The sequence below is a fragment of the Pimephales promelas genome, chromosome 15 (assembly GCF_988280905.1).
Source record: "Pimephales promelas chromosome 15, fPimPro1.hap1.1, whole genome shotgun sequence".
In the NCBI taxonomy this organism is placed as follows: domain Eukaryota; kingdom Metazoa; phylum Chordata; class Actinopteri; order Cypriniformes; family Leuciscidae; genus Pimephales; species Pimephales promelas.
In genome coordinates, this window is record NC_142783.1 from 29,634,129 (window position 1) to 29,658,025 (window position 23,897).

A 23,897-nucleotide genomic window follows, 5' to 3' on the forward strand; every position below is an offset into this window, starting at 1 on the left:
ACATATGCAACACTCTCTGATGTTTGTGTTTTTTAGTAAGCTTCACTTGTAGTGGACAATAGAGTCATTTCCCCCACGCCTGGTAAAGAGCTCCTCCTCTGCTGTCTGTGTAAAGGGGGGTACGATTTAGGGTGGGGTGGCGTTCAGCAACAAATGGTCACCATGGTGACCGCACCCCCACACCCACTCCATTCTCTCCAGAGTATTTATTAGTCTAACACTGTCAGACAAACAAACTCACCAACACACAGAACAAGCTTCGAAAAACAAATTAAAAAACTTCAAAGATATCAAAGTGTTTGTGTTATTGCCAAAATAGTTGATGTGTTCATTTCTTTAATTTCTGTCGTTTATAGTACCTTTATTGTCAATTTTTTCCCTCAGGTAAAAGCATGGAGGAGGTGAAGAGACTGCTGTTGCTAATACTGGGCTGTGCTGTTCAGGTAAACTGCTTGAACTAGCAGAAACCTCCAACCGACATTTTGAGACCAGTACAGGAAATCATATCCATATCACCATGTCTGGGCATGCCTCTGCTTTTCCAGAGTAAAACTAACACACGCTTATTATGCTGCAAAATCAGATATGTCCCAGAAGAGCTAGCAAATATAGTTGGGTTAGATATGCTAAAGTTTTTGTCTCCTTTTCCTGAGGATTGTTTCTCTCATGTCTGTTTTGTGCAGGCCTATTTGTCCCCACACTTTTAGCCCCCTCTCTAGCTGGTTTTTCCTGTTCTATGAATGGATAATAAACCGCTCGCATTGATTTAGAGCCTGCAACTTCACAGCATAAGATTTGTGTGCTGATTCTCTTTTTGTTCAGTTTCTTTGAGCTTGTCTAATCCTCCACCATAACTTCCTCTCACTGTATTCCAGTCACGAGATGCACAATTTAGTCTTTGTCCCATTTGAAAGTATCCCCTGCATTCTTTTATTCAAAGTTGGGCTCGATCTCTGATGTGATTACCGTTGTTTCATCTGTGCCAGCAGTTTATTAGACTAATCACCATCATTAAGTCGTACTCCTAAATGCTTTTGCAGTGCTGATTTCATTAATACACATGATAGTTATTTCTTTCTTTGCTAATCTCTTTCCCCTTTTTCTTCCCTTTCCTTTTATCATTAATCTTTGTTTCCTTTTTATATTATTATTCCCATCCTCATTGCTTTTTTCCCTTTTTGTTTCTTTACATATCCCAAAATTTCCTCTTTCCTTTCCCTTCCTCTTAATCATCCTCTTTCCCTTTCCCATTCCTTCCTCTTCCCCTTCCTGTACCTTTCCCTTCCTTCTCTCTTCCTGATCACATCATTTCATCTTTCCTTTCTCTTCTCATTCTCTTCCCTGTTCCCTTAACCATTCATTTTCCCTCCCCTTTTAATTTACCTTCTTCTTTTAATCCCTTTTGCTTTGCTTTTCTGTTCCTTCTCCATCCTCTTTCCCTTTCTTTTCCTTCCTCCTCTCTTTATCATTCTTACCTTTTCCCTTTCCGAATCCTTTCCCTTCCTCTTGCTCTCTTCACTTTTTATATTCCCTTCCCTTTTCCATCATTTCCCCTTCCTTTCCCTTTTTCCTTGCCCTTTTCCTTTCCTTTCCCGTTCCTTTCCTTTCCTGTTTCTTTCCTGTTCCTTTCCCGTTCCTTTCCTTTCCCTTAACACATTCCTTCCTCTTCCTTTACTGGTTCTTTCTATTTTCTTTTTCCTCTACCATCTCCTTATTGTTTCTCATCCTCTTTCCGTTTCCTTTTATTTTCCCCATTCCCACCCTCTCTTTCCTTTCCATCCATTACCTCTTTCCTAATTCTCTTCCTCTCTTCCAACAGTGTGATCGTAAAGAAGAAATTATTGAGAAGATCAAGCTGCTTGACATTGAGACACAGGCTACCATCGTAACTCATATTCAAGAAGTGAGATTCCCTGATGTCAACCAATAACTTATAAACATCATACATGGAGCATGTATTTGAGGGCTTTTTGATTACAGGTAACTCACAACCAGGAGAATGTTCTGGACCTGCAGTGGATGGAGGTTGAGGAGATTCCTGCTGAGCAGCTGGACCCTCTGTCTCGGACCATGGCCTTTCACCTGCGTAAACTCATAGACGAGCGAGATGAGTCTGCTGAGGTATGCCAATCTAAGCAGCACCAACTACAGTCAACTTTTTTTTTTTTTTAGGAAGTTGCATTAAACTTCTGAAGATATTGAACATCACTGATTAGATACTTATAGGTCTGATTTGTGTCCTTAGCTGATCATAGAGCTGACACAGGAAAGGGACTATCTTCAGTCCCAGCAGCCTTCCGGTCTCTTTGGTTTTTCTAGCCCTGAGCGCACCTCTCTATCCCCCGTCACCCTACTGTCTAAAGAAGATCGTCAGCATTTAGCTGTGGAACTGGCTGACACAAAGGCCAAACTGCGGCGCTCCCGCCAAGAGTTGTAAGTGTCTTTTGTAGAGTTACGACTTTTTACATCAGGTTTAAACTAACTAAACTGACAGCCGTAGCACTGTTAAAATAAAAGTCCTGCTTCTGACACAGAGAGAGGAAAACCATATCAGCTGATGTTTATTATTAATTTTGTCATATTTTTTATATTTGCCTTGGCAATATATTGGTCATCCACTAGTTAAGCCTGTCAGTATTGTAAAAACTTACTCTTGTGTATGTACTCTCTACAGAGAGGAGAAGACAGAGCATTTGACTGATACCAAGAATGAGATTGAGCGCCTGGATGCAGAGATTCAGAAACTCAAGCAGGAGGTAACACATCAAGGGCCAGATTTACTAAACAGGGCAAATTAGCATGAAACTGCAATCCCTTAAAAGCACAGATAGAAGTGGAAAGTTTTGTGTGTGATCTAGTGACGACGGTCAAATTAAAGAATACAGACAAAGCCCGATAATTTCTGTAATGACAAAACAATCTACCAAGAGCGCAAATTTGGGCATTAAATAATGGCACAAATACCAGTAAATTGACTAGCGCAAACCTTAGTAAATCCTTTTGCATGATTAATTTACATTCATTTGTATTCTCCTCCCATACATTATGAAAGGGAAATTCCTGCAAATACATCTGCAACAATGTCGGCCTCAAAAATAACCCTGTCTATGCCTTTTCAGCGCTAATTTTTTCACTCTCCGTGTCTTTAGTAAATCCTGACGGTTGTTTTTCAATGCCAAAAGAGGCGCAAGCTGTTAGTAAATCTGGCCCCAAGGAAAATTCACACTTTACATGGTTTAATCAAACTGGATAACACTTTACTCTAGCTTCAGCGATCAGTTACTATCATCTGTTGTATTAATGTACGAGTAGAACATGCAGTTGCTGACAGAGGCACGTTCGGTGCGGGTGTACCGTGATGAGGTGGATGCTTTAAGGGAACGTGCTGGAAAAGTGGATCGTCTGGAAACGGAACTGGTTCGCTGCAAAGAGAAGCTAAACGATGTCCATTTCTACAAGACACGCATAGAGGTAACCAGACACTAACCCTATATTACATTTCCATTTTAAGAACTTGCTTTTAGCGTTGTATTAAAAAACAGTGTGCCAATGTGCCTTAGACTTTGTCATTGTCTGGAAAAGCATGAATTATAAAGCCACACACCACTTTAATCAGAAGGGGAGAAATTGATTTCTTTGTGAGGTGACTGATGTACAGCTGCCTACTGAGAGGCCCTGCTGCTTTTATTTCTCAGATATAATGCCTCAGGTGTCCGAGGCCCTGAGCTGTCACTGACAGCCCTCTCTCAGTCTGCTGTCGTCATGCTCTATCACTTTTGATCTTTTCTTTTTGGCCATCTCTCTTGTCTCTCTTTTGTGCACAGGAACTAAGAGAGGACAATATGACTCTGTTGGAGACAAAGTCAATGCTGGAGGAGCAGCTAACTGGGGCTAGGGGGCGCTGTGACAAACTACACGAGCTGGAGAAAGAGAACCTTCAGCTGCGCTCAAAATTGCACGATATGGAAATTGTGAGTGTTATGGGAAATATTTTTTGGGGTGTTTATACGTTAATCTTACAATTCAGTTTGGTTTTGTTCACAATGTGATTACAAAATAATCCTTGATTCATCTTTTGTTTTGTAACGTAGGAGTGATACGCTACAATAGGGGCGATAAAACCTGCTGTTGACCTAGCTGATTCATTAGGCCGGTTCCAAAGTATATGAAAGCTTTGATATTTGATACCTGAGGGTCCTCTGGAAGTGACCGCAAGAATGCCATTGTTCCTTTAGCTATGGGTGGAAACATGCATTATGTAACACATGCCATATTCCTGACCTATTTTAGCTTAAGGTCTGTTCACATGGAGAGAAACTCGTCAAAGCAGCATGATTTTCTGAAAGAAAATACATTTTTGTAATAATTGTTACCAAAGTACCTGCCAAGTAACGTTCTAGCATGCACTCAGACAGCCTAGTCACAACCTAGAATACATTGGCAAGCACATAAAAACTACCAAGAAACACACTAGGCTTCACTAGATTTGAGAAAACATCTATGCAATGGATTTGTTGATCATTTTGCCCCCAGGCCTAAGTATACGATTTTTCTTCTTTTGTATGTGAATTAGGACAGGGACAGTGATAAGAAACGGCTGGAGGAATTGCTGGAAGAGAACATGTTGCTGGAGATCTCTCAGAAACAAAGCATGAATGAGTCGGCTCACCTTGGCTGGGAATTGGAGCAACTGTCCAAGAACAATGAGGTCAATGAAGGTGAGTCCAAAAAAGTGCTCTCACATAAAATTTCAGTTTGAAACCTTCTGAGACAATGTCTTAGGCCCTGTTTACACCTGATATTAAGATGCGTTTTGGCTGATCGGATCCCAAGTGGATGACGCTAAGTGTAAATGGGGTCTAAAACGTTTTGAGCTCGTCAACTTTCTACCACTTCCAGAGGTTGCCGAAACTACCTACTCTTGGACTCGAATATTAGATTCTGTGTTTGTAATACTAACCCAACATAGAACCCTTTAGAAAATACAGCACAAAGAGTCAAACTTTGGTCATGACCTATTTTCTGTTTGTCAATTGTTTGTTTTAAGAACCCATCCCAATGCAAATATTCTGCCAACAGAGAATCTTGCCGTTTTGTTCATGCAAAGTGAACAAACGCTTATTTGTTAGTAATGAAGTAAGTCAATGTTATAATAAGTCAATGTTATCTTGAGAGAACTGGTAACTGAAATATCTCTACCCTCAGGCTGTTTGTAAGCCGTTAGCTGTGTATACATTGTTTTGAAAAGTAATGCACGGTTGACTAAGCATCTGCTTAATGTTTGTTACTCATGTATTTATAATATTTATTTTGCAGCCTATCTAATAAATACAATGTATTAGGGGTGTAACGGTACATGTATTCGTATTGAACCGTTTCGGTTCGAGGCTTCCGGTTCGGTACGCATACAAACCGAACGATTGCTTGGACCATTTTTCTTGCCGGCAAAATTCGTGCTGATGCGGCAAACACAACGTTGCGCAACATCCAAATGGCAAGGGTAATGAAAGCAGAACGAAACTGCGCTCCTCGTTATGTGCTTCACGGATCGTTTATCAGTTCGGACCAGCAACATCTGTGCAGCGCGAGCCGATCTCGATCAAGCAACAGTTACCACACCGCGCTAAGAGATCTGGTAAAGAAAACATTTGAATTCGCCACTGAGGTAATAACATCGCTGCGAGATCTAGTGAGATGCATTCACATTTCTCCGTTATTAACCGTAGATCTCTATTAGATCAAACAGCGCTGTCATGGAAACCAGGAGAAACATTGTGCCGTGAATGAACTAGTACTTTACGTCCACAGACCAGCAACATTCACCATGGATTTAATATAGTAACACTAACTGTAACCAGTTTGGCTGGAATGGTGAAATGCTTTCAAGTACTTCACACATCTTTTTCCAGCACTTCAAAATTCAAATATTATATAAATAAATATATATTTAAATGTTATTTTTAATGTGATGACCAAAACATTATTTGTTCATCCTTCAAAGATGACCCCTATTTATAAACCTGAAAGTTTCAAGATCTAGGAAAACTCACACTTATTTAAAAATATTTTTTCTTTAAACAAATAGGAAATTTCTCTGGCATTTCTTTCTTTTTGCTGTATCGAAAACGTACCAAACCGTGACTTTAAAACCGAGGTACGTACCGAACCGTGATTTTTGTGTACCGTTACACCCCTACAATGTATACACATACAAAAAACGACATATACAATATAAAATATAAGAAACAATATAAATACAAAAAATAGTAGTTGATCAATATTTTTAAATAACCGTTTTAACATTTAAAGAGTAGGTACATTAGCTGATGGCTGATGTAATGCCTATACGGTATGGTTTAAAATCTGACAATGTGGGTTTTAACATTTAGTTTATTAAAGCATTATTTATTGATAATCAGTTATAATGAATAATCAGTAGGTGATGCACCATTTTTAGCTGATGCTCATAATCTCAATTAGATTAGTTGTTAGTAGTGGGGGAAGACAAAACAATGCAGCCAATCTCAATGACATGCATTGTTTTGTCTTCTCCCACTGCAGCCCGTAAGTCATTTGTGTTCGAGCTGAATGAGTCCACATCCAGCCAACTGTTGAAGCTGGAGAAGGAGAACCAATGCCTTCAAAGCACAATCCAGGAGTTAAGAGAAGCCTCCATCAACCTGGAAGAAGGTCAGCTGCATACATTGGAGCTTGAAAAAGAGAACCAGAGTCTTAGCAAGAAGGTACATATCTTTTCCACATTTACTATTTACTGACAGCCAGAATATTGAATACTGATGAGAAAACTTGTGTGTTAGTTGGAGCGTCTGCAATCCCAATTGGACCAGGAAAAACAGACAACTCAGGACATGGAGAACCTTGGAGATGAGCTACTGACGGAGAAACAGAGACTGGAGAAAACTCTAGAAACAATTCAGGCTGAGAAAGACAGACAGGTGAACATCTAAAGAAAGAAAACTCTTGTTATGTAACATGATGATTAACAGTATATGAATTATTCATTCATAAACTTAATATGTGTTTGTGTGTGGGGGGGTATTAGATCTCAGAGTTGGAGCAGGAGAAGGAGCACCTGACCCAGGCGGTGAGCTCCCTCCGGAATCGTGCTCAGGTGAACAGTGAGGCTCGTGTGAGAGAGGTGGAGACTGAAAACCGCGTTCTCCACCAGACCATCTCTGAAACCGGTGGTAAACTTGCTCGCCTGGAGTCTGAGAAACGGCAGGCAACTAAAGAGCTAGACTCCCTCCGTGAACGAGCAGAGCGCTGTGAGGAGATGGAAAAGGAGGTAGCACGTCTGGAGCGAGTCCGAGAGCAGCTACAGCGGGAAGCCGCCTCCTTAAAGATTGGCAGTGAGCGTGTCGAGGCCCTGGAGTGTGAGAATGCTACTCTGGAAAAAGACAATCGCCGACTGAAGAAGCTGGCTGACACGGCGCAGAACGCCAGCATGCGCTTGGCTGTTCTGGAGAAGGATCACCAGCAACTTGAGGAGGAGAACCTGGTGCAGAGGCGTGCGTTGGAGACCCTGCGGCCGGCAGCTGCTCGCCTGACACAACTACAGCAGGAACATGCCGAACTAGAGCGGGAACACGAGGAGATGTGCCGCACTTTGGAGGAGCTTCGCTCCCAAGCCAAGAGGAGCGAAAGATTGGAGATGAGCTACGGCAGTCTGAGCCAGGAAAACCAACGGCTCCAACAGACTCTGGACAACAGCGCCACCAAGATCCAGAGTCTAGAGGGCGAGCTGAGGCAGAATGAGGCGGAGAAGAAAGATCTACACCGAGAGTTAGAGGGCTTGAAGCAGACTTTAACATTGGCGGAAGCAGTTGAGAAGGAGAAGAGAGGAATGGAGCAGGAATTGGGCCAGGCAGAGAAGGAGAAGAAGCAGCTGGAGAAGGAGACGCGTAGGTTGAAGCAGCAATTGGAGACGAAGGAGACAGCGCTGGAGGAGAACTGCCTCAGGCTGGCCAGCATGGAGAAAGAAAGCACGGCTCTCAATAAAGAGTTAGGCCGCCTTAAAGAGGCTGCAGGGAGACTCAAAGAGCTGGAGAGAGAGTACAAAGACCTGCAGAAACAGGCCACCATGGATAAGAAGACTCTGGCCACACTAAGAGAGGTATGACACATTTAGTACATCAGTGTCCACTATAAAGAAAGAAATCTCTTAAAAATGTACTCCGTTGTAAAACATTTTAATTTTTTTTCATGAAAATGTTCTATTTAATGACTCCCAAGTAGCCATCGAGTAAAATGTAACGGAAGTGGAGACATTTCTTCTATATTTTGACTTGGATCTGAGCCAAACGAAATTATCGAAAAGTCTGAATGCGAGCTTGAGGTCGATTTTGAGAAAGGCACATTAGTAATTGCAAGGAATCAGATACGATTTATATGTCCAGACATGAGAAACCTATCTGCATGGGTTGCTTTGGTAAAGACGTTGGCGTACATAAGTATGTTACGAGGCTTTCAAATCTGATGCAGGAGAAATGGAGGAAAAATGTGAGGAAAAATTATAAATGTGATGCTCCGGAATCTTTTTGGACATATTGTTTGAATACCGTATTTCCATCCCTGGTTTTGGCCTTATCGTTGTGTGTCGTGTTAAGAGTGATGCAAAAGACAACTTTAAGAGAAATAAGTGGTGGTGCTCTGTATGGTATCGCTGGACTTCAGTGTTGGCATTGCATATTCTTTCGAGCAGGAGCTGGTGAATGAGAAGTTGAGAGTGCAGCAACAGAGTAATGAATTGGAGAAGTTGAGTCACGAGCTGGAGAAGATCGGCTTGAATCGAGAGAGACTTCTACAGGAAGAACACAGCTGTGAAGACAAGTGAGTAATACCAGTAATAAGAAAATGATCAGTCATATCCTTTCTTGGGTTTAGAGTTCATTTGGTAGTTTGTAATTACAATGTGTTGCAAGATGCTTTAAAGTGTCTTGTTTGTTTTATGTGGACGCTGCCCTCTGAAAGGTGTAGCAGGTGAGGTGCTGCTAAAGTTGGAGACTTCCAATGCGACATGCTTGTTTTTCTCTCTTGGACATACCATCACCACTTGTCTCGACTCTATCTTTCTTTCCTCTCACTGCCTGTGTTGAGGTTAAAATGTTATAAGTAATGTGCCCTACACATTTCGATTATTTTGCAAGTAACAAATTCATTTTTAAATTTACACCATACAAAATTAGCTAAAATGCTACTTGCATGCTACATGCTACTAAATTACTTTCTTTTTAAATGTAGTGTTTCCCAACACTTTTAGTTGCCTCAAATCTGAGTCAAAGTGCTTGCTAACTTTACTGTATAGTGTGTGTGTGGTTCAGTGACCTGTTATAAGTTCTTTACATGGTTGTTGTCTGCAGGAGCTTTGCAGTGTTTATAACTGTTTCTTTCATATTGAAGCCCCAGTATGAAGAAATTACAGAACTGACTCTTGGTATACTCCAGTTTGATTAGTTTTCACTGGAATGTTCCCTGTAGAGGGATCAGTAGTGAAGGATTCTACTTTCTCTATAAGGAAATACTCATTCTTTCTCTCTCTCTCACCTTTAACCCCATTATTACGGTGAGTGTGACATCTGACATGTATTTGTAAGTTAGATCAAAAGGAACGAATGTGGCTGAATGTAAACGGCAACATTTCTCACCAGCTAATAGTGTCATAAAAAGCTAGTTGTCTAATCGCTTCGTGTTTGAAGAAATTTACCACTAACAGTCACATTCCACTGTGCTTCGTAATCCCTCCAAGAAGGTGTGTGTGTGTGTGTGTGTGTGTGTGTGTGTGTGTGTGTGTGTGTGTGTGTGTGTGTGTGTGTGTACCTACTTACTACTATATTTTACCATACCAAAACCTCCTTGTGGGGACGTCCTCGTGTAAAAATGGCTTAAAAATAAAGTAAATGCAGGTTTTTGTTTTGTTCGTTATTTTAGTGTAAAAATTCTGTTTTTACCAAAAAGGTGTTTTGGTAAGATTAGGGTGCGGGCTAGAATTAGGTTACAGTATTTATAACTAGCTGCATATAAAAACTATAGAAGTTTATGCAATGTCCCCATTTAGCTAAGTGTGTGTGTGCTTGTGTTATATGATAGATATTGAATTTTTTAAATGTGTCTTTAGGCTATGGCAGTTTTGTTGAAACTGTTCAAAACTTTTTAATTGAAATAAAGCTAAAATATAAATATTAGCAGAAAAGCTTAAAATTTGAAAACTTAAATGAAAATTAGAAATGTTCTAATGTTGACTTGGCAACTAACTGAAATGGTATTAAAATTACTAAAACTAAAATTAAAGCTAAATAGAAATATGTTTAAAAACATGAAACTAAACATGGAACTCTAAAAGTAAAAGCTAGTGACAATTGTTATAAATACAAATAATAAATGATACAATCCAAAAATGACTGATCTATGGACTCGTTCAGCCCTGTGGATTTTAACCCTTAAGCTTTTTAATACTCACTAGTTCATTTTTCTACTAGCTATGTCAAACAGAGAACCTGCTCTTTGTTTATTTCAAACCAATGTAATTTCAACCTCATCTCATTCTGAAATCTTCTTTTTTTAAATGACCAACTTTTTGTTTTATTTTATTGCTAAGGCTGTTGTAATGACTTACAGTCAGAGACCTAAGCTTTCCTATTTGACTGGTCAGATTCTGATGCTCACACAGATTTAACATTCTAATATACCAACATTGCATTTATTCATTCTTCAGTAAATATAAGATCCTGGAGACAAAGATTGAGTCGGCACTGAAGAAAACTCTAGAACTTAGAGAAGACAAGATCCAGAGACTGGAGTCTCGCCTGGAGGAGAGCAGAAGCTTAAACCAGCAACTTCGCACTGAACTCACCACTGTATGTTCAGGCCTTCTCAAACTACTAATATATACAATTAAAAACACAGAAAGTTGGGAAAATGGTGAAAGGAATTCTCTGACATGTTGCATCTTATTCTGTTCTGTTGTCTTCCTTCCAGGTGAAAAAGAACCTTGAGGCCCTTAAGCAAAGGCAAGAAGAGGAAGCGGCTCACTCTGATATCTCCCAGCAGGCTTTGGGGCTGGCTAGATCGATCCCAGATAAAGAGAAGTGGGAGACTGAGCAGAGGGAGGCCACAGCTGAACTCCTCAAGATGAAAGACAGACTAATCGATGTTGAGAAGAATGTAAGATGACATATTTACATCAACCCAGCTGCTCAACTTATTCATTATCGCCAGTAACGTGTAACATGCTTTTGTGAACTCCCCAGAACGCTGCCCTGCAGACAGAGAAACATCTTCTGAAGGAGCAGCTGAAGCAGTTAGATTCCCAGAATGCACAGCTCAACGCACAAACACTAGCCCTGCAGAAACAGGCAGCGTCTTTACAAGAGCACAACACCTCTCTTCATAAAGAAACTGCCAAACTGCAGGTACATTTTATTTCTGAGACATTAATCATTACTGTCAGGCTTCTGTTTTTATATTTTAATTCAGTAGGCCTTAATTGTGTTCACTACTGAACTGAACATTATATTTTAATAAAAAAAAATTTTACATTTTCAAATTTCTTTTCTTTTAAAAACATAAGGCTGTTAATAAAAAATTTTGTAATGTTACTATTCTCCCTTTTTTTCTCCTGGAAATAATTTTTGACATCTATTTACTTGCTTACACCATTAAAATAAACCACCCGCTTGTTCATGACAAGAAATTAGTACATGAGCTGTTATACAGGACGCATCAAAGTGAACTTTCCTTTACGTTTCCATTTACTTTTCTATTTGTTGAGAATTGCAACAGAAACTGAGCGTGCCTCTGTATACACTGTAGACAGCGGCAGTGATTATAATGGGTTTAATTTGCTTTTAACGCAACACTCGCATCCAGTGTAGGCAAATGTCATCCGTTAAGCTACTGAACTCGAGTGGGCGGGGCCTATGATGCGATGATGTGTAACTATTCGTCGATGTCTTGCTCTGGAGGCAGGCACAAGCACAAAAAGTATTTGCCCGTGTGTTGTCACAGATCCCACATTATCCAAATGAGTCGTTTTTGGATCTTGATTAAATAAATGCTTTCGTTATTACGAGGAGGACGTTTGAAGATATGAAACTTGCAGGATGTTTTAATGGTACAAAGATCTCTTGTATGTCAAAAGATCAAGGCAAATTTGATTTCTCATGTCATGACCCCTTTAAGAATTTTGGGATTGGCTAATCAGCACTTCCTTTTTGATCTCCAAAAATATCTTGACATTTTCAGACACATAGAAATGGTTGGCATTGCCAATGCTTACTAGGGTCAGCAAATACCGTAAAAAAAAAAACAGGTGAGGGTGCCGCCTTCTGTTTTTTGGTTGAGTAAGGGTCATTAGTGACATGAGAAAACAATTTTGTGGCCAAAGAGATGGCAGGTGTGATTCAACAGACATTTCCAGAATGAGAATGAAATGTTCACCTGTTCCTCTCTGACCCATACAGCAAAAAAAGGCAGTTGCTTTGTTCAGCCAAGGATAAAGTCAGTCTATCTCTCTGTCTGTCTGAATCCTTAGATGTCCAATTTTCACGGTTGTTCTTCTCTTCTCCTGTTCAGGTGGAAAATTCGACCCTGATCTCCCAGAGCTCCTCTCTCATGGCTCAATATGGAGCTTTACAGGCCCAGCTGCAAACTCTGGAGTCGGAGGTTGAGTCTCTTCAGAAACAGCGCGAGGAGGTGTGTGCAGCCCGAGACCGAGTCACGCAGGACCACGAACGCCTGCTCAGCGTACACGACAGGCAGGCGACCGAGTACGAGCAGTTCATCGCCCAACACGCAGCGCTGAAAGGCAGCCTGAGAGCTCTGGAGCAAGAACATCGCACGCTGGAGAGCAAGTCAGTCCCTTTCCAACTCAGTCCAATTAGGTCTATATGTGAAACAGGAAGAAACTAGTTTTTGTGATATTCTGTATACCACCTTATATTTTAAGAAGAATTGTCATGAACAAAATAATGACATGCAAAAATAATTAATAATAAAAAAATATAATAATTATACAATTTTCTGCAGCAGGTTTAAGAGCCCAGTTGGGGACGTTTGTTGAGTCATTGACCCTTTCCATAGGTGGCAGCTTATGCATCTTTCTGTCTGCCTGAGGAGGCTGTGTAACAATAGAGTAATGAGCTGCGTCTGGTCTGAGCGGAGACGCCACAATGACCCCATACCATTAGCACTGCTGACAGAGACTTTGAGAGATGGAGGGAGGGCCCTTAAAGGGACAGTCCACCCAAAAAATCTAAATTCTGTCATGTACTTACTCTCATGCCGTTCCAAAACTACGACTAAAAGTTTTAAAGAAACTTCCGGTCATAATATAATGCATAATATTTTGAAGAATGTTGGTAACCAAATGGTTTCGGCTCCCATTGACGTTTTATTGTACGGACAACCATTACAATGGAAATCAAAGGGAACTGAAACTGTTTGGTTACCAACATTCTGTAAAATATCTTATTTTATGTTCTGCAGAAGACAGTCACTTGCACATGTTTGGTATGACTTGAGGCTGAGTAAATGATGACTGAGTTTTCTTTTGTCGGTGGACTGTGCCTTTAGTAAGGGTTTAGTGCTTGTAAAAATAGCCTTTTCCCCCCAACTATAAGCAAATGTGTTTGATAACAGTTGTAGGCTTTAAGGCCTGGTGTTACTCATGAAACAGCCCCAATGGGAATCTGAATTGTTTTTTTTAAGAGGTGGGTCACAGTGGAAAATGTCCCTTATTTTTATACACACACATTAGACATTAATTAGCACAAACACAACCTGCTCTAATACACACTAATCTACTCAACGTCACACTCATTTTTCCATGGTGCAGTGTGGAAAGTTGTTTCTTTTGTTAGAAACAGGAAAAACATGGTTCTGTGTGCCTGTAGTTTTGTAGTCTCCCCTTGTCTCTTTTATCACTCTGTCTCATGAATAATGCAGTGGTGTGTCTCTGGGGGCCTCAGCTGAGGGGGTCACCAGATGGCTGTCAGGGCCCCAATCAGCTGTAATGTCTACCGGCCTCAGCGTCCATGTCCAGCATGCCACCTGTCACAAACACACACTCTCAATCTCCTAATTACTATTATTTATTTAATCTAGCAACATCAGTTTAGAACAGTACTGGGTTTTTTGGGGACTGTTGACATTGGGGAAGCTGGTTCCCAAGATTCAGTGTTGAGGAAAGTTACTTTTTAAAGTAATTCATTACAATATTCAGTTTCTCCCTAAAAACTGATTGGAAACTAAAAGGAAATGCAAATTCGCACCTGAACAGTAGAGGACGCAGCTCAAACAAACCCTGCAGAAGATTAGGACACATGAGAAGAAAAGTTCAACACTTACTTCAGCAATAAATTAAAAAAAATGAATAAAACCCAAATGTGCTGTTTATCTAAAGTCATGTATGCTTATTAGTTTGGTTGATACTTGTTATTTATTTGAAAAAGTAACAAATATTTTGATGTGAATTTAAAAGTAATGCGTTACTTTACTAGTTACTTAAACAAGGTAATCTCTTTATGTAACTTGCAATGCGTTACCCCCAACACTGGCAAGCTTTTTCTGTTTGCTGAACCCCACGACTTTAATTATTTACTTTAAATACCAAGTAATGCTAAACTTTCAATGAATAATGAAATATCTCCACAAGTAATTAAAACATTATTTCTCCAAAATATATTTCTTCATGACTGTGTATGAAAAAGTCTAAGGCACTTACAAACATGGCTTATCACGATAACAATAATAGTTGTAGTAGTAGTAGTAGTAGTAATAATAATAATAGTAATAATAAATATATTTTGGATGTATAGAAAATAAATAACTTCTTGAGTGTGCACCGTTAAGTGATTTTATTTAATCAGTGTTGGTTTTTATGTGTACATGCATTAAAAAAAAATTGATTTACTTCATTTTAATTTAATTACAAAATATTAATGCATGTATTAAACAAACATTTTTAATTTAACAGTTCCATCACAACCACCTTGCTTTGTGAACCCCTAACCCTAACCATTTGGGCCTTTGTCAGATTAGACCCTGTCTTCAATTTGACACAAATGAAAGTGAGTCTGTGACAGGTCTTCAGTTGCCTAGTGTTAAAAGGATTAACAATCAGGTGTGCTTTTAGTCCACTGGAATTGATTTAGAAATATATGTTCTTAGTTTCGTAGGCTTAAATGGATGCCATAAAGGAATACAACACTGTTGACATCAAATAATAAATATAGCATCTCCCTTAAAGGGGTCATCGGATGCAAAATTCACTTTTACATGGTGTTTGCATATAAATGTGTCTTTGCAGTGTGTGGACACAACCACCATACAATGAAAAAAACCCATTCACTCCTTTTTTTTAATCCTCAAAAAGCCTAAACACTCTCAATAATCAGGCCATTTAGATTTTATGAGCAATATGATGTTCATGCTCAGCCCAAGACCACTGACGGACTGTTTTAGCATATTTTCGCCCTCAGTCATTTGTATATTATCCAAAAAGGGTGTTGTTTTACACATCCATTGAGGAATTTTCAACCTGCTCTACATTTAGTGCTAATCAGAATTTACTTCCTTATAATCCAGAATCATGAGATTAAAATTAAGATTAAAATCACTGTTTGTATGTATTGTTTGTGTTGAACAGATATACGGTTATCCTGAAGCAGAAGGACGCTATGGAGGCGCTGGAAGCGTCACAACACAGGGACAGAGAGAGACTGGGGGAAGAAATTCACAAGAACACTCTAATTCTGGGGGAGAACCACAGTTTAAGGGAACAAGTGGACAGGTTAGAGAGACTTTTTTACAACAAAACAACACTCGGTAGGAAGCTTTCAGTTAAAACCAGGCTGAGTTTATTCTTTGCAAATATTTACTGCCCTCTGCTGGCTGGAATAGACTTCAGTAATTTAGAAATTGTAACTACTTCAATGTATGCATCCACAATATTCCAGCCATCTTTATTTATTATTAATATATATTATAATGTGTATAAAATTTAAAAATGCATTATAATGTATAAAATTATATTAAGCATATCAGTCTAAGCCTCTGTTTATGTCCTTCCAGAATGTCACAGAATCACACACAGCTAAAGCGGGAGTATGACAGCCTGCAACTGCAGACCAAAGAACTAAAGACTTCTCTGAATGAGTCTCAGCTGGAATTGAACCGATGGCAGGCACGTTATGACCAACTGAAGGAACAGCATCAGGGCCTGGACATCTCAATGACCAAACTGGACAACCATTGTGAGGTTAGCGTTTGAGATCTTACAGGATGAAAGAACTGAAGCGTCTTTATACATGCAGCTTCTGCAGAGAGCCCAAGACTGTACTGTACCATCACAAGCCGGGCCAGATATTGATTCCAAGGCTTGAAATTGATTCGTTTTAGCTTCCAGCGCTAATGTATCTTTCGTTCTCTCAATTTAGCTGCTAACCCGTTTGAAGGGAAACTTGGAGGAGGAAAACCATCATCTTCTCAGTCAGATCCAGATGCTTAGTCAACAAAACCAGACCCTACTGGAGAGAACCATGGAGAGCAAAGAACTTTACCATGAAGAACAGAAGCAATACATGTGAGCCGTGTGCCATTTATCAGCTTCCCATCATGTATCAATGATTCCCATCCTTGGTACTAGGAATGATTATGATTTTGCATTGTTAAAGCTATAACACAGAAATTACAAAGCATTAGTTGATTTCAATTTTTTTCTATGTCATACGATGCAGGTAATGATCCTATTGTGAACGATTCATCTATGTAAATGTACAAACAGTGAACCTTGTCGTTTCCAATTATGACATTTTGATTATAAATACAAACTTCTCTCTTGTAACTCTCCAATAATTTATTGTACTTAAACTCTGCCTCTTTCTTATGATCAAATGCAAGGTCGCATTCATATCTGCCTCCATACGGTCAACAATCAATCAATGTATGGAACCAAGTCCCTGCATTATTTTTATTTATTTTTTTCCTTTGTGATAATGTAATGTTGCTGTTCCTGTGATCTATTTATTATTTGACATGCTTAACATTGACATTTGACATTGATTTAATTTATTTTAATCAAGAAACTTGTGGTAGAAACAGCCATTTTCTTAATAGTCTTGATTTCCTCTTGCAGTGATAAGCTGAATTCATTACGACGACAGAAGGAGAAATTGGAGGAGAAGATCATGGATCAGTATAAGTTCTATGACCCGACTCCTAAAAAGTGAGTCCAACTGATTAAGACTGAATAGACTTTACTCTTAGGGCAATTTATCAAGTTCAGTTATATCAAGTTCTTTATACTTTGATAACACAGGAGCCGTCACTGGGCTGGAGCCAAAGCAATAGCAAAATTCATGAAACCTAAGAAAGAAAGTTCACGAGAACGGGTGGATGCTCCACGTGAGAGGGTCCGAAGCGCTCCAGACATCCCTCTTCCAGAGATCCCCACATGCATAGACTGTCCTGAGAGCATGCCACCCCTTCCCCCTCCACCACTGCCCCCCAGACAGTCACGTCTCAGTCAGGACTCCATGAACGGTCACTCCGCAGAGGAGAATCACACACAGTCTCCCATCCTCTCACCTGCCCTTAACGGCCGAGGTGAGTTCTGCCGTCAGAGACCTGAACTAAACCCCTCACGTCAAGTCATACAATGGTTTGGATCGATATATAAATCAGAGTTTGATTCTTCTACTTTTCCCACTATTGTTTAAAGGTACGGGGCATCCAAAAATCATTTACTCGCCATCATTTTGTTCCAAACCTATATGACTTTCTTCTGTGGAACACAAGAGATGGTATTTTGAGAGATGTCCATACAATGGAAGACAGACAGTAGTAACCAAATGTGTTGTTTGGTACCAACATTCTTCAAAATATCTTCTTTTATGCTCCACAGAAGTAAGAAAATCAAACCGTTTTGCAAGACAGTACATAAGTCATTTTTTTAGTGCTTGACAATGATTAATCGCATCCAAAATGAAAGTTTGTGTTTACATAATATATCTCTGTGTACTGGGTATAATTATTCTGTGTATAAATACACAAACATGTTTTTTTTATTTATGTATAATTTAAATTTTGTATAAATATATGTATACAGTATATACAAATATTGCTTATATATATATATATATATATATATATGCATGTGTATTTGTGTATTTATATATACAAAATGTATAAGTGTGTAAACTGTGTATTTTTTATATATAAATACATACACATGCATTTATACACATGTGTATTTAAGAAATATTTGCATGTATATACTGTGTGTGTGTGTGTGTGTGTATATATATATATATATATATATATATATATATATATACATAAATACAAATATTTTTATATATAAATAAAAAAATCTTAAGTATACATGCACATGTTTGTATTTATAAAAAATAATTATACACAGGACACACACACATATATTATGTAAACACAAACATTTATTTTGGATGTGATTAATCATTGCCCAGGACTTCTTTTTCTTTTTCTTTTTCTTTTTTCCACTTGGACATAATTCTACAATATAAGTGATAAGTGGCAGCATCAATAGTGGAAGTGATTACAAATTAGAAAGTTGCTTCCATATTAGTCATGAATAAAACTAGAGTCTATATAAATCATACTCCTGATGCTCCTTTTCAAACAATTTGTGGGTCCTGGCGCCCATACGAGTTCAGAAAACTAAACTAAACGTTCTCAGGTCTGCACTAAAACCTCAAATTGATACAAAAAAAGTTGGGACACTTTCATTCAAACACATTTTAGTTGCAGTAAAGAAGCATTTAGTGTGCTGTCTATGTTTTCCACTAGGGGGCGCCATGCGAATTATTCTGGGTTATTGGTATAATAACAGCCTCTTTTTCTTCTTGACCTCCACTCAGTGAACTAATCTTGGTGAAAATTTCCATTTTCATTTCTCGGCTTTTCGAGTAATAATACTTTCCAAAGTTTCATGCTATTGCATGGCCAAAATAATCTTCTAAGGAAACCCCTGGGCTTCTTTCCTCATGAATCATAGATGTTGCCATTTTTCAATCTCTGAATCATCATTTCTTCTCTTCCACTGACCCCTCTCTCTCTCCCTGTCTATATGTATCTGTCTGTACATTAACCCTTACACACTCCAGCCCCTCCAGCAGCGAAGCATTTCCGCTTTCTTAGGAGCAAGAGCCAGGAGAAAATGCGCGTTCCGGGGACGCCGCCATCTCGACGATCCCTTACCAGACGCCTACGCTTCTGGTCCTCATCTGATAACATCGTCCCCTGCCCCCCCTGCGAGCCTTTTTCGCATATCGGCCATTTCTAACTCTTTATCCTTTCCATCAACATCAGTCACCATCAGTACTCTTTCCATCTACCATTATTCACAATTTTTTTTCTTTTCTTTTTTTAAAAAAAGCATCAAGCTACACTTTTTATACACTAAAACCAGCCAATGCACACTCTGAGCTAAGCAAAATAAGCATTTTTAAATGTTCCTATCACCATCACAGGCTCACAGTACTCAATCAAGACGATGAAACACACATGAATACGCACAACACACACCTTAACCACACCTCATTTAAATGCTCTGGGGGGCTCTGGGACCGGGCTGCGGGACTCTGAATGCCACCCTGCAGTAAGTAATGTGAATTAAATGGAGCGAAATGCAGCCCGCTTTGCGCTTGCTGTGAGAAATGTGTGTTTGATATTGCCAGCACTGAATAATGCGGGGTAGATAGGTGACCACAGTTGCAAATCGATAGTAATCAAATGAAGTGCATGCATACAGAGAGAGGATGAAAGACAGAGGCTACAACTTCATCAGATGCTCCTAGCTGAAAGGAGGATTTATGCTGTGTGCTTCGATGTGTGGCATGTGAACTTGCAAGCTTAAGTTTTGCTCAAATTGGCCTGCAATATTTAATTATATCCAGCAAACAGTGTCCAAGTTTGTCATCCTTTTTTTTTGTTGTTGCATCTTTAACATTATCCTTTGTTCGTCCACTGTAGGTCACGTACATGTGCATGCGACTGTCCCATGTATGTGTGCAGGGTTCACATGCAAATCAGATAGACCTGGCTGAGATGCATTGATTTTTACCTTAGCCTTTTCAGCGCACATCACTTATAAAAGCCATTCTTGGGGGTGGGAATGTGTGCATGTCCCATAATTACCATTCTCAGGACAGCAAGAGGTATCTTAATTGTACAACAGCTTCAGTAAGAATAAAATAATTAGATTTACATGTTGCATGGTTTGTGTATTAAGCAAGAAAAACTAAACTCAAACACCATCGTGTGATTATTTTCAGGTGTAAAACGGATGCTTTCTGTTTCCGCTTCTGTGCTTATCTCCCCACCCCATCATTATTTTCTGTGAAAAACAAACCAAGACCAAAACCAAAAAATGATGCAACATTGCGAGTTAGTATATGCATTCAGACACATTGAACCAAATAGAGAATGCATGTTTGAGTCTGGCTTGTGAGATTTCTGATCTCATTCTAGGACCAAAAATGATGTTGAAAATATATACAGCTGTAGTGTTATCGGTTGGCACATGCACCCTGGCCTTCAATATTTCAAATCTCATTTTTGACATTAAAAGTGGTTAAAAAGGCTAAAAATATATCTAGAATTACTTGGGTCTGTAGCGTAGTGTTTAGCATATGCACTTTGACACAATTGAGCCATGGTGTTCATATAGACAATGCATGTTTGAGTCTAGCTTTGCAATATTTCCCATCTCTTTTAGTTCATTCAAAGTGGTAAAAAGGCCAAAATCATTATGCAGAATTACCTACAACTTTAAATTACCACTTGGCACATGCACTCTAAAAAATACAGCCATGGTCCTCATGCATGATTGAGTCGTGCTTGCAACAATTTGTCATTTGAAGCCATTAAAAGCCATTAAGTAGAACTTCTGTTATGTTCTAGGCAGTTATGGAAACTATTTTCTCCTGGTTTTTAAAACCATGTAAGGGATCGTTTGCAGAATGACTCTAATATAATCTCATAAAGTATCAGAGTTTTCCAGCTGGTGTTTTAGTTTGGACACAGCGGTGAAGCTTAAAGGAATTTTTGGGTTAAATACAAAGCTCTGTCCACAGCATCTGTGGCAACAGTGGCGTGCTGTCAATTTATCCAAAAAAAAATATTTAATTTGACTTGTTCGTCAATATTTAAAAGCAAACAAAAATTATGTTTACAGTAATCCACTTAGCTTGGAAGTCTGTGGGTCAAGATGTTGCACCAGAGTGCAAGTTTAAATGTGCACTTCTGGCTATACTGTGTAGACACAAGACTTATAGATATATACTGGTTTGTTTTTTCAGCAACCCATGAAAATTACTCTAAAAGATGCTGGGTTGTTTTAACCCAATTTTGGGTCAAATATGGACAAACCCAGGTTACATCATGTTGGTTACATTGGGTTACATTTTTAAATTACATTTTTAACCCAATGTTTGAGTTGTTTTGAACCCGGAACTTTCCTTTAACCTTATTTAAAGTGGAGTGAAAGTTCAGCTTGAGTGTTTTTTTTCTAACACATGCTTGTGCTTTTGCCTCAACACCTCCTACACAGCTTCCTGCAGCGTCACTGGAGCCCAGCAGCAGCGCTTGCACTGCACATGCTCTGTACACGCCACAGATACTGACCTTTTCTCTTGATTTTTTTTTTTTTTTTTTTTTTTTGAAGTGTTGAACGACTCCAGAGGCAGAGAGGGCTATCACTCAGTTGGCGGCAGTATTGAGGGCATGAACGGGTATGAGGAACTGGTCCGATGGAAGGGCAGGGAGCCAGGAGCCACCTGTTCAACTCCACTGAGTCGCAACTCCCATAATGCACCAGGCTTCACGTCCTCTTCTAGCTTGCGGCCGGGACGCAGGCCAAAGGGTAACCCTAAATTATGCAGATTAGTACATATGTCAGTGTCCTTGAGCCTCAAATGACAGACCATGTTTATTCTGTCATGTTTGGTATAATTTATACCAAACATGACAGACGCTTATAATTTATACCAAACATGACTCTTTTCCACTACACAGTACCAGCTCGACACCACTCGGCTCGCGTTTGTTTGGTTTTCCACCGTGTAAAAGTTGTAACTGTACCTGCTTTCGGGTACTTTTTTTCTATCACCTCCGGCGAAGTTCTGAGCCGATACTAAAATGTGTCGTGAAAACAATGCCGACTTCTGATTGGTCAGAGAGAATCGTCACAATTCACTGCGTCATCATTGCACGTGCCAGATGGAGTATCCAGAATAACCCCGCCATTTTTAAATAGTTTGGCCAGAGATAGTTACTAAACTAACTACTATTATTTTGGCAACTCGGATGAATACGCCGTGGTTAAACGAGGAGTTGCAGACTTGCCTTTGTTTGGTTGCCGAAGAGAGGATCCAGCGAGAGCTTGTTGGGGCAACGAGGAACGAAAGGCGTTGCTATGACCATCGGGTACTATTTGTGGCGGTACTAGGAAAATGGAGCGAAAAGCGAGTTGAGTCGAGCTAGTACTGGTAATAGAAAAGCGCCATTAGAGACACTGATTTAGTGGTCTGTATTGTATTTATATTATAGCAGAATTTTGGGTGCTTTTAGATTTCACTATTAAATGAATATTTTGGGTTAAACACAAAGGGGGAAAATCAATTAAATATTAATAGCATGTCATTATTTATTTGTTGTTTCGATGTGTGTTCACGGTTAATGGACCTACCTACTCTGTCAGCTTCTCAATTTTCTTCAATATTTAAGTTCAGTTGTTGAAGTTTCCGTTGAGAGAGTTTGTTGTTTTTCATACCGCGTTAGTTTATTTATCCATTAGCAAGTTTACATTGTGTAATGTGCCACAATGTACACATGGGGGCTTCATCTTTAAACACCACTGACCCTTTCAGTGACTCTCAACTCCCAGCCAAAAAGCCTGAAGCTCATTTCATCAATTCACTTTCGCCGTAATAATAGCGAAGCGTTCACTCTAAACCAATGTTTATTTTCAAGCTCTTGAAGCTTTCTCAGATATCCACTGCACTGCGTAAACAAGCACTCATGTTGGCACAAACGCACACAGGAAGACTGCAGTAGCCGGAAGCCTATCATGTCTAATAATGGCACTGTTCTTAGAAGAGCATCTTTAAAAGGGGAACTAAATTGTGCGGGAAAAAATGATCTATTAAAAAATATATGCTACATATACTGATATTTTCACTGCCTCATTGTTGGGCTACACTCTACTTACTTTCAGGGTTGCTCTCAGAGGAGGACTTGCGCCATCATTCCCCAGATGCTGGCTTTGGCAGCGGTGTCCATGGAAACACAGGTAAGAGAATTTACTAAATCAATACATGTTGCCTTTACAGCCTGTTTACCTCCTGTGCTTATTCAGTTTGTGATGTGTGCCCCCCCCCCCCCCCCCCCACAGGCCCGCGGCCCAGTTCTGCCGAATTTAGCCGCAACACCTCCAGCAGCAATTCCCCCATCAGTTCTAAAGGTGTGTTTGTGTGTGTGTGTGTGTGTGTGTCTGTGTGTCTGTGCGCGCGCACGTGTGCCGTCTGTTACATATGCATGCATAGTCACTTCATTAGCTGTTATGGGAAATGCCACCCCCGCACACTCTCTTTCAAGAGCTATTGAGAACGGTAATTGTTTCTCAGGTTGAAATAAAGAACATTAGCATGGCTCCCACAACTTATTAATTTGCAGAGGCAGCTCTGTTGTCGAGAAAGCATTATTGAATTATAAACACTTCAATTATTTAAGTTCATAAAATGGTTATTTCATTGGTTTGTTAATTAAATGTATTCATTTTTATAATCTTTATTTTTATATTGGTAATACACTAGCATTCAAAAGTTTGGGGTCAGTAAGAT

At 39.5% G+C, this 23,897-nt stretch overlaps 1 protein-coding gene across 1 annotated transcript in view; it reads left to right on the forward strand.

Moving 5' to 3' along the window:
• ccdc88c (coiled-coil and HOOK domain protein 88C) overlaps positions 1-23,897 on the forward strand; it is a 53,052-nt gene that overhangs the window by 23,679 nt on the left and 5,476 nt on the right. The window contains exons 5-28 of the mRNA XM_039667226.2: positions 385-443; positions 1,820-1,903; positions 1,981-2,121; positions 2,246-2,433; positions 2,675-2,756; positions 3,313-3,471; positions 3,825-3,971; positions 4,574-4,718; positions 6,562-6,743; positions 6,819-6,956; positions 7,064-8,134; positions 8,723-8,850; positions 10,733-10,874; positions 10,996-11,181; positions 11,268-11,429; positions 12,592-12,869; positions 15,665-15,808; positions 16,090-16,276; positions 16,455-16,600; positions 17,153-17,242; positions 17,336-17,622; positions 21,722-21,919; positions 23,273-23,347; positions 23,450-23,518. Coding sequence (XP_039523160.2) covers positions 385-443; positions 1,820-1,903; positions 1,981-2,121; positions 2,246-2,433; positions 2,675-2,756; positions 3,313-3,471; positions 3,825-3,971; positions 4,574-4,718; positions 6,562-6,743; positions 6,819-6,956; positions 7,064-8,134; positions 8,723-8,850; positions 10,733-10,874; positions 10,996-11,181; positions 11,268-11,429; positions 12,592-12,869; positions 15,665-15,808; positions 16,090-16,276; positions 16,455-16,600; positions 17,153-17,242; positions 17,336-17,622; positions 21,722-21,919; positions 23,273-23,347; positions 23,450-23,518 — 4,488 coding nt within the window. The remainder of the gene's footprint in view (positions 1-384; positions 444-1,819; positions 1,904-1,980; positions 2,122-2,245; positions 2,434-2,674; positions 2,757-3,312; positions 3,472-3,824; positions 3,972-4,573; positions 4,719-6,561; positions 6,744-6,818; positions 6,957-7,063; positions 8,135-8,722; positions 8,851-10,732; positions 10,875-10,995; positions 11,182-11,267; positions 11,430-12,591; positions 12,870-15,664; positions 15,809-16,089; positions 16,277-16,454; positions 16,601-17,152; positions 17,243-17,335; positions 17,623-21,721; positions 21,920-23,272; positions 23,348-23,449; positions 23,519-23,897) is intronic.